The sequence below is a fragment of the Trachemys scripta genome, chromosome 8 (assembly GCF_013100865.1).
Source record: "Trachemys scripta elegans isolate TJP31775 chromosome 8, CAS_Tse_1.0, whole genome shotgun sequence".
In the NCBI taxonomy this organism is placed as follows: Eukaryota; Metazoa; Chordata; order Testudines; family Emydidae; genus Trachemys; species Trachemys scripta.
The window spans coordinates 29223363-29237104 of NC_048305.1; the positions used below are offsets into that span (position 1 = coordinate 29223363).

At 40.4% G+C, this 13742-nt stretch overlaps 1 protein-coding gene across 2 annotated transcripts in view; it reads right to left on the reverse strand.

Moving 5' to 3' along the window:
- Nucleotides 1–13742, reverse strand: part of SLIT3 (slit guidance ligand 3) — a 780962-nt gene that overhangs the window by 274297 nt on the left and 492923 nt on the right. For both annotated transcript variants that reach the window (XM_034778698.1, XM_034778699.1), the window contains one exon: nucleotides 13062–13225. In XM_034778698.1, coding sequence (XP_034634589.1) covers nucleotides 13062–13225 — 164 coding nt within the window. The remainder of the gene's footprint in view (nucleotides 1–13061; nucleotides 13226–13742) is intronic.

A 13742-nucleotide genomic window follows, 5' to 3' on the forward strand; every position in this document is an offset into this window, starting at 1 on the left:
CTTTTACCTTCACGCCAGGTCTATGTGAATCTTGGGTGTAAGCATATTGACAGGACAATGAAACACCATGGAGACAGAGTTTAATCAGAAATCTTCACTGTTGGTGGTCTGGAGGAGATATGTCCATACTAAAAAGATGACTAATCAAGTGTCCAAATCTAAATATCCCTAGAATCTGGAGTACTAGAAATCCGGATCTGGATCTGATTTTCACACGTGGCATTTATCTTTATAATTATACACGAAACCCCTGGTTCAGATCACCATCAAACTAAGGACGTTCAGATCAAACACTGAATTTCCCAGCTTCTGGGGTTACCCTAATCCAAAAAAAAAGAACCCACCAAGAGACTATATTTTAGAGCTCTACTGCTTGTGGTAGCTAATAGTTTGGCAAGCTACATACCAGGTAAGTGTTACCAAAAGACATGGCCATGACATACAGAGCTGTAAAGGGTAGTTCACCCCCAAGTGCTATCAGGCCCAGCTTTCCTGTTCCAGTTCAGGTGTTCCCCAGTTTGGTGCAATGAGGAGGGCAGGGCTACCCTGGGAGTTATAAATGGGAAGCAACCCAAGAGTAAGAGTTCAGAACCCAAAGTCCAGAGAGGGAGAGAGCTCAGGAGAAGAGAAGAGCTGGGCTGAGAGCTGCAGGGAAGGGATGACTCAGAGGGAAGAGAAGTGAGAGCTCCTTAGTGAGCAGTGGAGCCAGATCAGGCTGGTGAAAGCAGAAAGCAGGAAGATAGTTGGGGGGAGGGTCACCTATAAACTTCCCAAAGCCAGAGAAGGCTGGGGCTGGGGCATGGGTGGTGGCTGAAGGCTGACTGCAGCGGAGGGAGATATCTACTGGCTCTCTGAGCTGGACAGCTGAAGGCTGGGAAATGATGGGGGGAGGGGGAGAACTCATTGATGTCTCAGGGCAAGATTTGGAACCAGACAGGAAAGAAAGAGGGTAAAGAAACATCTCAGCTAGAGGGACTGGGGTGGTGAGAGCCACCGGAGCTGCACCTGGGAGCTGGAGCTTGGTGAGAAATACTGGAACTGTATTGGAGGGTTGGAGCACAATGAGAGACTCCAGAGGTGTAATGGAGAGCTGCAGCATGGCAAGAGACTCCTGAGCTGTGCTTGGGGTGCTGATGAATTTTTTGTAAAAAATTAACCCAACAAATGGCTATTTATACTCTGAAACCTTATGTAGCGGTACTGCCGACTCCAGAAGAAGGAGAAACTGAGGGAGGTGCCCCAGTCATGCCCCAGCCTGCCACAAGAGGGCACCCCAGGAAGGGGTCGCCATATGATGGGGGGTTCTCACTACTACCTACAACTCAGAGAGATACTGCAGCTCCACTTCTCCAAGTTAATTGCATATTTAACTTTATAGATAATAGAACTCACTTCATTCCTTTATACATATACATATATATATATATATATATATGTATAGAAAGAGATTGTGTGTGTGTGTGTGTGTATGTGTGTGTGTACACACACACACACACATACACACACACAAATCTATCTCTTTCTATACATAGATAAATCTGAATACCCTTTGTGCCAAAATATGCACAGTTGGATCAGTCATCAGGCCGACAAAAAGGATAGTTCTCATCTATCTCTCAAGAAACAGAATGGCATCTCTAATAATTTTAGTATTCGGTATCTTGTATGCTAAATTGCAGTATTTTGTTTTAGAATCAAAGTCCATAGACTATGGAGGGAGAGAGGGGAGACTTAGGGCCTTGGAGTTTACTGAGAAAAGTTAATTTCTGTTTTCAAATTAAATATTTCATTGGCCTCTAGCCTTTTAAGGGTAGCCAAAAGACTGAAATTGCAATTAGAACAGAACAGTTGTAGATTATAAATGGATGATTTAAATGCCAGGGGCATTTAAATTAAGTTTTGAAATGAGTAAATAAACCAAATAATCTCATTCCTATTGACATCCAGTTACGGCGCTTTAATTAAACACAGTAAGTAGGTCTCAGTTTAGTCCTGCTTCACCTAACCAATTGTTTTGATAGAAACCTACAAAATACTCCTTATTTTTTCAGACGTTCTGCTGGCTTGAATATAAACCTGACAAGATGGATTTACTGGGTAAAGATCTATGACAGGTTTAAAATAATTGTAAGTCTGATGGATGCAAAGTTACTGATTAATAAACAAAAGGGTATATTGCTGCAACAAATGTTTGGAGACGTTATGAAAACTGTGGTCCTTGACCACTTGTGAGTAATTAAAATGTCTCTATGGTATTTTTCACAAGGGTAGGGATATCAGTCCTGGGATCTGAGTTAAATACAACTAAATGATCTGTATTACAACTTTCACTAAATTTGAAATGAATAAATTTGTCTCTCGTTGCTTTCTTAAAACAACTATGTTGATGGTTTTGAATGGCCACTGCTTCCTAGTGGTGAGATGTCACCGCTACGTGTTCAGAGCAAAACAAACAGAGTTGGGTGAGCCATTCATCATGAACATGGACAGGGATTCTTCTCGATTTCTTGACGCTTGGTACTTACCCAGTTGGGATTTTCTGTGAAAGTCCACTTTCCACTTTCACAGTCTGCCTCTTCCACTATTCTGAGATTTGCTTCTATGCTCATTTGGCTCATACCAAGTGAGAAGTCTATGACATCACCAATTTCCTACAAGTATCATTCTATACTTCAACCAACGGTAGCAGTAAAACTACTCCCAATAATACAGTTTGAGTTTTAAAGCTAATTTAAATTCAGAGAGAGCGGACACAGATTCCATGTAACTCAGTGTGTCAGTCACACACGCATTAGAATTTTCATGTATTTTCTTGAAAGCAGTTTTTACCTAATTTCCTATGCATTATTAAACATTCTAAATTAGCAGCAGAGGACACAAACGGCAAACAGAAAATTGATTGTCAAGTCAGAAAGACAAAAATGAAGAGGCTGTCCATGGGCTTAAGTCAAATGCTTACAAGAGTTTGAAGTCCAACTTCATTCTTCCCTGCTCAGCAATATTCCTGTAAGTGAACTACAGCTTCAGAATGGCATTCCATTAACACGAGTAAATGTAGCACTTCCACTGTATACTGAAATACTATTAGTGTATTAGTAATAAAACAAGCCATTAGGCTTAGACACCAAGACAAAAATGTAATTACATTAGCACTCTTGGAGTAATGGCTCAAAAGCTGACTTCCTGTATGATTATACTTCAATCCAGAATCATTAAACAAGCAGTAACACTCCTTTTACAGAATTCTGCTTAAGGGGAAAAAAAATCCATGGCAAACCCAGTGAACATAACAAGCAGAGAGAAATAAATAAGAGGGGCTACTCTGATGCTGCTCCATTCCACATAAACTTACTATAGTTTAAGGACAATTTTCAGTCATGATCTCCAGAGAAATCATAGTAACACAGCTAGTAATGGGAGCTACTTTGGACCAAATTTAGCCCTTGATATATGAATGGAGCTCACAATTAGCTTCTTGCAGAGCTTGGCCAGCCAATTATGGATTACATTGACTTTCTTGCACAGAAACCGGCTTTGCTGTATTTAGAGTAAATATTCCTATTGTTTCACACATTGTAGTGCAGTGTCCCTCATAGCAGAGAAGAGGCAGGACTCTGCTGTCATCAACATACAGGAAATTAATTATTCAGGCCAGGATTGGTGCTAGTACTTTAGTGCCCAAGGCTGCTGCTACCCAATGGTGCAACCTGGGCAGAGCAGTCCTAGCTGGTGTGGGTGGGTTTGCCAGACTGCAGCTTCCCCTAAAAATTAGGCACTTTGGCCTTTGCCTGTGTAGCCTACCTGTAGCACTGATCCTGATTCAGGCTAGAAGTCAAAGATGAAATCTTGCAATTCTCCCTTTTACTCTAGATTCCCAACTTATCATTACCACACAGGGTCTCACTAAGTCTTGGACTAAGCAGTAACAGAATGGATTGCTGACTATTCTACACAGGTCAATTCATCATCTAGATAAAGATGTTCTTGCTAAAACAACAACAAGTTGAAACAGATCACCTTTATAACAGATGAGGGGACCATTGGCACTGAAATTTGAAAGCTACTTGATAAGCACTGATACATTTCTCTAGCAGGTTTTTGATCCTCTAGGAGGCCATTTAATTTTCTATTTCTGCAAAAAAATAAATAAAAAAATTATACTTATATCTGTTTACATGGCCGAAGGTTCACTGTCCAAAGTGCTATTTACTGGCCAGGTTTCTAGCATTTCTGTCCAGGTTTTCACTTGGCCCTAATCAATGAAGTCTACGTGCTGTTTTTATTAACTTTTGCTTTCCTTTTAAATGTGCACCTTCCTAACAGAGCTCCCATGGTACTGAGAGATCTCTTCACTTTGCAGGTTAGTAGGGATAGATCCTGGGAGTAAGCAAGAAGCAACAGGGTGAGATTTTTTTTAATATATGTTTTTTCTACCCCAGAACTTATCTCTACATGAAGAGCAAGAAGTAGAAGTCATCTGACACTCCAGCAACAGCCTATCGAAAAGGACCCTGCAGGCAGGGTCCTGTATCTTGCATAAACTTTGCACCTGAAACAGTTTTCACATGAGAAAAACTTCACAAGTTTTCACACATTTGGTCAAGGCCAAATTATTTAGCATTTTACCCACCTGCTAAAGAAGTCTTCCCTCTCATCAACTCCCGGTTTTGCCGGTGATGCCTCCCCACAGTCCTCAACATAAAAAGTCTCTATCATCATCCTGGGTCAACCACAACCAGGACTTCTTATTCTAAAATAGTATGTCTGCAACTGTTATTAAAATTAGCAATAAGAATGCAAAGAGGGATGCTTCAGAAGGTCTAAACAAGAACACACTTTACTGATCTCAGTTAAGTATTGGAAAGTATGTTGGTGTATGATAAAAGGCTCAAGAATACACACACACACACACACACACATTCACCCAATTTGTCTTTTGGCTTTTACTTTTTACTACTTCTGGATGGTTGCTTAACTTTTGTGTGTGGGATTAGCATTAATAAAAATGTGAGTCTCTCAGACCCAGAAACAGAAGCCCTCCATTTAACCAAAGGAAAAGTTCAGTGCAGACAGCAGTACTGCAAGCGTTCCCAAAACATTCTACCAATTGGGCCTTATTTTAGAGAGCCTACCTTTAGGAAGTGGGCAGTAGCCCACGAAAGCTTATGCTCTAATAAATTTGTTAGTCTCTAAGGTGCCACAAGTACTCCTGTTCTTTTTAGGTAAAGAATAGTACCCAATGAAATGTTTCTTTAAACTAGATCTCAGTTAAAGTTGGTGGTGACAAGAGTTGTTTAGTAGGAGTTGAAAATCCTTTTGAAATGTCACTGAAGGGCACCAAGAATAGATTCAGACCCTGATTTTCTCAAAAGGCATTAAGAGAAATGAACAAACACAGTGTTAAGTCCTGCAGCTTTATCGAGAATCCAGATTAAGAATGTTTACCAGTACTCCTGGGGCTCTCAAAGGGGCTAAAACCCAATCTTAGAGACAAAAAAGGTATTATTGGCTAATTTAACCCACAAGTCACTCATATAGAAACGGGCAAAAGTTGGAGCAAATAGTTAAGTTGATAAAAAGTTGGCAAATGATAAAAATACTGAGATCTGCTATTTAGTGGTAAACCGAGGAGAGCAAAGCAGCCTGAACTGAAGCTTTGCAAACCAACCAACCAAACACAAATACAAAAACCACATTAAAAAAAACTAAGAAAAAACTCTGACTCCCGTGACCATTAAAATCTGGACAGTTGTAGGGCACATTGCTACCCCCATCCCTGCAGGAATTGAGATCAATCGGGGGGGGGGGGGGGAAGGGGACAAAACCTTCCCTGCCCCCTCAGAAATTATTGTTGCTGCATAGTTAGAGTAAGGCCTGCATAATTAAGTGCATCACTTGATAAGATGTCCCACTCGTCTCCTTCTCTTTATTTTGCTTTAATCTACATTCCTTCTTTTTTCAGGGGTTTACCATTTTTACCAGCTATCAGCACCTCCAGATAACATTTTGTAAGTAGCAGACAATTCTATAGATATAGGTATAGATATATAGTTATAGACATATTACTGCATAAATGAAATATAAGCAGAGTATTTTTCCCTGCCTTTCTCTTGGCATTTTTGACTGTTCTATGATGATATCTAGCCTAAGGGTATTATTTAGTTTTTCATTCTTTTTTTTCTCCTTAACAACATTCCATGAAGTTAAAAAAAAAAAAAGATTACATCAGTCTAGTGATTCTAGAAGCCCTGGCCAGAGATTAATGATTTTAGTACTGCTAGATCTCTTGTCAATACCAACCAAACAACCTTTCCTTCCTTGCTCAGGCTCTTGGTATTGTGCCAAGAGGCAGTAATGGGATAGAGATACTGCATTACCCTCCATATTACACCTCACACAGAGTTTTATCATAGGAATCAGGAACTTTAGATTCCCAAATTAGATTTGTATCAATTCAATGTTTCCTTAAAATCACTGTCAGCTGCATTAGTCAGAACAGATTGGAAGTTTGATTCTGGGACCGATTCTCCTCTCACCCCAGTTTCAGTCTGGTGTAACTCAACTGAACTTCAACTGAATTACTACTGATTTATACCGCGGCAAGTATGTGAGAAGAAAATTTGGCTGTGTGTGAACAGAGGGTGAGGAACAAGAAGCAGAAAAAAAACCTCTACTTAATGGGAAAAGAAAATTATTTAGGTAACCAAGTTCCCCCCTTTCAAACTCCAATTTCATTGCTCATTAAAGAAAATCTGTCCTATATGAAGCAGTTCAAAAATTAAATGTTTAAATTTATGTATTGTTACATTTCCTATTGGAGAGTGCATTGAAAGAAATAAGTAAAATAATCAGCTATGAATTGAAGGAGATTTTAGAAACTGGTAGTACCACTTACATTAAAAAACATCTTTTTTATTTCTCCCCTGGAAACTTATACCTCTGGTAGTCCTACCCTACTTTTATTTCTTTAAATGGTGCCCACTGTGAAGTATCCCAAGTGACTGATAAAAAATTATGTTATAATATTGTAACAAACCAGTGCCAACCTAGGAGCTCAGGGTCATCACTATGCCGCTTTGTGCCAGAGCCACTCAGAACTTGAAGTAGCAACAGGGACAAGCATACTAGCCACTGCATTACACTATCATACGACAGGCTCAATTTTCTTGTAATGGAACTGCTTTACACTCAACTGTTTAGTTTGAATGAATATTACTTTATTTCTCCTGAGTCTCTTTCCTCATTCTCCTCATATATGCACTTTAAAAAACACCAGAACTTAAGGATGGTTTATTAAAATATTTTGAAAAAAAATCCAATTGTGATCTAAAATGGGGGCATTAAGCGGATCACTCACAAGACACTGACAAGATCAAGGCAATTGCTTGCTGACTGTATGGCTTCATATACTCACCGCTTTAGACTGCAAGGCATTAAAGCAAGTGACAAAAGGCTTTGTGACTCAATGTAGCTGATCAGTATGTAGATTAAACTCACCTTGAATGAGCAAAGATCAGGTAGGAGAAAAATCAAAGAGCCACAACTCAAATTCATGTAAGAATTAAGTTAGGGGACCTAGGGAGATGAAACAGAACAGCTACCCTAAGGGGATAGAGCGAAAATAATTTAATAGTGTAATATCTAAACATTGCTTGGGATCTTGTTTTCACCTAAAACCGAGATTGGAAGGCTCAAATAGGTACAACAACAAGCTCATATCCCCCCTCCCTCAACTGCTTCCCTGATACCTAGAAGAATATGAAAATAAACAGTCCCCTTGCATCAAAGCAAAGCTGATATTTCAGCTGACAGACAAGTCTTTCCTCCGTGTCTTGTTACTCTTTGTTTCCATAATGTGGTTGGGAGTTGGAGAGTTGTGGTGGAGGAAGATAGGAGAAATGTGTCATGCTATTTGTACTTCATCGATTGGTATAATCATCCTTTGGTTGAAAATACAATACCATCCTATTTAGTATGGTGCCTTGCATGCCAACTCTATCTCAAAATGTGTTGCAGAGTTAAATAAAGCAGTTTCACAGGGGAAAAGATGTGTTTGCAGATTAATTCAAGCATTAAGACAGAGTTCTGACAGAAGCAGCTGCAGAAGAGAAGACCGAGAAGTGGACAAGTTATGTTAACAGCCAAAGAGAAGGCTCATGATAGATGAAGAGAGGGCTAGTTAACGATGTGGAAAGCGGCCCGGCACTTCTTCACTGCTCTCCCACAATGGTAAGACAGGCTACCAAATTATTTTTGTCACCGAAAGCCAGCACTGTTCAGGATCATATAAATTATGTTTCTCTGCTGTCTTCAGTACTACAAATCTGATTAGACATCTTTTGAGCTATATTTGCAAGCCAGCTTCCAGGTTGCTGCACACAAATCTTCCGCAGACACACATATGCCTGAGCCAACCCCTCATTTCCACAAACAAATCCCTGTGTATCCAAACCATTCAACTAGCATGTGTAAAATTTAGGTTCACAAATTGAGAGGCCTGCTTGAAAACTTAGTCCTTCAAGCTCTTTTATTCTGAATGTATGCATCTTGCCCATCTCTCTTACTATAAACATTTACCATGCCAGAGAGGTAGCATGGTGCTTCGTGCCAGGCACTAGATATGGCGTGTTACAACCTGGGTTCTTGTTCCAATTTTGCTATGAGAGTTTGGGTGACTCATTGCATCTCTTTGTTCTTCAGTTTTACAACCATTCCCTGTTACGGAGGATTCAGTATTTAGTTGGACCCTTAACACTCATTAATTCAAGTTTTAAAATTTGCTATGAAATGAAAAATGTGTTTTTGGGTAGTGTTCTGTACCAGTCTGAAGTGATTTTCCCTAGTTCAAATTTAAAGTCCATAATATGGTGGTCAAAAAAAAAAAAAAAAAAGAAGAAATGTAAAGATCTCTCTCCTCTCCCAAGAAAAAACGCCCATTACTATAAAGCACTTCTGTTTGAAACCCAGAACGTATACTGAAACACAATGGTGCAGCATATTGTATTCCAGCACTAAGCTTGTCACTATGAAACATAGAAGCCTTTTAGCACCACTTTGGGGCTTGTTACCGTTGTTCATATCACCTTAAATTATATAAAATACATTCACAGTGAGACAAGGCCTGCACAGCACCATCGTCTTGCACCAGTCTGATCTGAAGTCGCTCTATATTAAGATCCAGTAACTCATAGTCAAACAATGACTAAACTCGTCTGTAAATTCAGGGAGGAGAAGCTAGCATTTTGAAACAGTGGGGCCAAGGTTTAAGATGCTCTTTAGAATCAGGGGCATCTTCAGTAAACTGCACACACAGATTTTTTTTTTTTCTTAACAAGTGGGCATTAAATGGGATTCTGTGCTAAATCTTCCCCTGTAATGAACTCTTGTAGATTTCCATTTCGCCACACACTATTTACAATTGGGGGGCTAAGGAATGCATTCTCAGGACTACAAAGCTGATGGCTTTTTTTGTTATGTGTGCTTTTGTTTGTACTGTTTTGTTTTTTAAATAAAAAACAGGCTACCCTTAAGAGAGTTACCTGATAGGGAATCAGAGAGGACTCCTTAGTCATCCTATCTCCCCCTATTCAACTGCATTTCCTTTTCTCTTTTGGGACAGCATGGCTGTTACAGAACACTATTTATTCTGGCAGGTACTTTTCCCCGAGGGAGGAGTTTCTCACAGTCCAGTTATACCTTAGCTCTCCTGATTTAAACATCTCCTTTTGTTTCACTGCACAGTACTGTTTTTCTGGAAGCATCAGTTGTTGAGTTCTTAAGGAAGAATTGGCGTGGTTACTTCCCTAGTAAAATGAGGCTCTGTCAATGGCACTTTCCTTACCCATGTTTTTTTCTCCTCTTCACTTGTCCACTTCACCAAGACCTGTGGTTGGAAGTCTGTCTAGTCTTATCTTTGTAACTTAGATTTTAATGGCCTGCTTTTCAGAAGTGCTGGGCATCTACAAATCGCACTGAAGTCCATGGTAACTACATGAAAATCAGGCCATACGTGATCCTTGGTGCATGGGCCTTGTTTCCTTTGTCTCTGCTACATGGCATGCCCATCTCTAATTTTTTAAACTAACTGATTATCAACAATGCACTTAAGACTTTGATCAACAGGTAGTGATCAATGGCTCCATGTCTAGTTGGCAGCTGGTTTCAAGTGGAGTGCCCCAAGGGTTGGTCCTGGGGCTGGTTTTGTTCAATATCTTCATTAATGATCTGGAGGATGGCGTAGACTGCACTCTCAGCAAGTCTGTAGATGACACTAAACTGGGAGGAGTGGTAGATACGCTGGAGGGTAGGGATAGGATACAGAGGGACCTAGATAAATTAGAGGATTGGGCCAAAAGAAACCTGATGAGGTTCAACAAGGACAAGTGCAGAGTCCTGCACTTAGGACGGAAGAATCCCATTCACTGTTACAGACTAGGAACCGAATGGCTAGGAAGCAGTTCTGCAGAAAAGGACGTAGGGGTTACAGTGGACGAGAAGCTGGATATGAGTCAACAGTGTGCCCTTGTTGCCAAGAAGGCTAACGGCATTTTGGGCTGTATAAGTAGGGGCATTGCCAGCAGATCGAGGGACGTGATCATTCCCCTCTATTCGACATTGGTGAGGCCTCATCTGGAGTACTGTGTCCAGTTTTGGGCCCCAAACTACAAGAAGGATGTGGAGAAATTGGAAAGAGTCCAGCGGAGGGCAACAAAAATGATTAGGGAGCTGGAGCACATGTCTTATGAGGAGAGGCTGAGGGAACTGGGATTGTTTAGTCTGCAGAAGAGAAGAATGAGGGGGGATTTGATAGCTGCTTTCAATTATCTGAAAGGCGGTTCCAAAGAGGATGGAGCTTGGCTGTTCTCAGTGGTGGCAGATGACAGAACACGGAGTAATGGTCTCAAGTTGCAGTGGGGGAGGTTTAGGTTGGATATTAGGAAAAACTTTTTCACTAGGAGGGTGTTGAAGCACTGGAATGAGTTACCTAGGCAGGTGGTGGAATCTCCTTCCTTAGAGGTTTTTAAGGTCAGGCTTGACAAAGCCCTGGCTGGGATGATTTAGTTGGGAACTGGTCCTGCTTTGAGCAGGGGGTTGGACTAGATGACCTCCTGAGGTCCCTTCCAACCCTGATATTCTATGATTCTATGAAACCCTTGTCCGACAAATACAACTATTTACCTCTCACTTGTGGTCACAAATTAATACAACAATGGGGAAAAGCTTACAGATGTGCCTGCCCCCACAGCCATCACCTGAGCACCAGCCATTTCTCAAATGTTCCTAGTGCAACCGCCACAATTACATTTCATACAGTTGACACTGCCCTCTCTGGCACAGCACTGCCAAGTGGCCCCATAGAAGGTAACAGCCATTTTGTACAAACAAGCACACAAGAACTTGATAAAGTCTTGTCTTCTCCCTTATGTAGTTCTCACATTTTCTCTGCTTGATCAAGCCATATATAAAAATAACTAAAAAACAGAGTTATTTGTATTGTACTATTTAGGTCAGACGTGTAAGTTTTAGCATTGCTTCCTTCTAAGGTCAGGCTTAAAGCACCTACAAAAGAACATAATCTCTCTATAAAATGGGGCTTTTCCTGCTGTTTGACTCAAGCTCTTCAGACTTCTCAGAGAGGCTAAGTACCGCTCTCTGTATGTAATATGCATAGCTGCTTTTTTTTTTCTTTAAGTTTGGCTCACACGCCTGCGGTTAAATTGACTGCCAAACTTGATGTAAAAAGGGATTTGTCCTGCACAGATGGTTATACAGCATGTGGGTGGTGGGTTTGCCTTCCTCTACATCTCGGAGCACCGATCACACGAATGAGGGTAACATATCCAATTGTCAAAGCTTCCTATGAGAGCAGGAGGCGAGCATAAGCGCATCTCTGTCCTTGCCATCTAATACTATTACGACTATGTATTACTGATGTAAGGGACCAGAGTGACAGCCCGAGAACATAATGGCCAACACCATTTCAAGCTTTTGCACACTACCCCACTAATGTGCCTCAGTCCTGATGGACAACCTTTAACAGTGAAGGAAAAACATAATCTAAGATCATTCGGTCCTTGGCCTTTCTGTTGACACTGCCAGCAATTCCGGATAATATAATGATGGTTTTCATAATTCAGGACCTTGTAGTCATATGAGCACAGAGTCAGGAATAAGTGACTGCTGCATTCTACTCCTAACGCTGACAACAGCTTGTTGAGATACTTTGGGCAATTCACTCAGCCTCTCTGTATCTAGTTTCTCCACCTGTAAAATGGGGATAATAATACTTCCTCACCTCAAAGGGACAATGTTACTTAATATTTGAAAATGGGTATAAATATATAAAATACTATGATGAGTAAAGATGATGATTATATCTAACCTGAGCTCACCGTATGTTGCATACAACCCCAGTCATCAGGTGGTACAAACACACATTTGGTCACAAAAATCAGTGACAGTATTTTAATAATATACTGATAACACTTCAATAGATAGGTAGATAGATTATGATCATGCCCATTTTACCAGTAAGGAAAATCAGGCAAAGAGAAGTTAAGTGTCTTGATTTCAAGTCACAAATGAAATTTGTTTCAGAGCCTGGGACAGACCTCTGGATTTATAGTCCATACCTTCATAAAAAGACCCGATTCCCACTGGATCACACCCCATTCTGGAAAAACAGCAGTGTATACAGATCAGCATTTACTAATCCTTGCCCTTTGTAAACTAGTCAGCTGTAGAGATTAGAGAAATTTTCCCCTGAGAAATGCCAAATTACTACTTCTTAATTGCCCTTTCACATTAAAATCATTTCTAACAGTACAGCTGAGAAAATAATTTGAGAACAGAATAATTACGAGTCCAACACTTTGTATGAGATTGAACAAATCATAACAATTTACAATATTAGCAAACAGTTTAGCAGTGATATGACTGAATCAGCACTGGCACGGAATGACATTTAAATGGGACTAATAATAATACTTCATTCACTGGTTTTGTGTGAACTTCATTATAAAAATGTCAGAAGATAGATAAATGAATAATCAGTGTCATACCAGAGCAGACGTATTCCTTTTTCTGAACATCCGCCACATTAAAACCCCGTAGGTGCACGGGTGCCATGCAGAATGTGAACTGCCCAATCGAGCGTCTCTGACGCAGCCAGTCAGACAGCCACGCCAGGTGGCAGTCACAATACAGGTAATTGGAGTGAAGCCGCCTGCAATGGGCAGAAAGAGTCACATCAGATCTGAATGTTTTAGAAACAGTGATTAAACAAAGCAAACTCGTACAAATTTTCAGAGACATTGTACTAAAAACCCTGCACATATTTTCACACAGGAGTAAGTTGAATTATTAGAGATAAATGTTGAGACTAGAGGCTGAGGGGATCCACAAAATTGAAGGGGCTTTGATCAAATTGACTTTTCTGTTATATTGAAAAGCAATAAGTGAACCTGACAAGAAGCAGAGCTCCAAGTAAGCATCCAAAAGGATGGGTGTGCAATCAACCCTTGAAACTGAAAATTTTCCAGCAGGCAGCAATCTTGGGTGAAATTACCAGTGCCAGGAGTACCACAGCAGCTTCATGGTAGTTGGAGGCTTTTACCTTAGGGCGGTTTAGACAAAGCACAGACGACCTCCAAAAAGATAATATCTATTAACTGAACTTTTTCTAATCCATGAAAGGTTTAGTTCACAGTTAGGTGAAGATTCATCCTTCCCCATCATTAAGT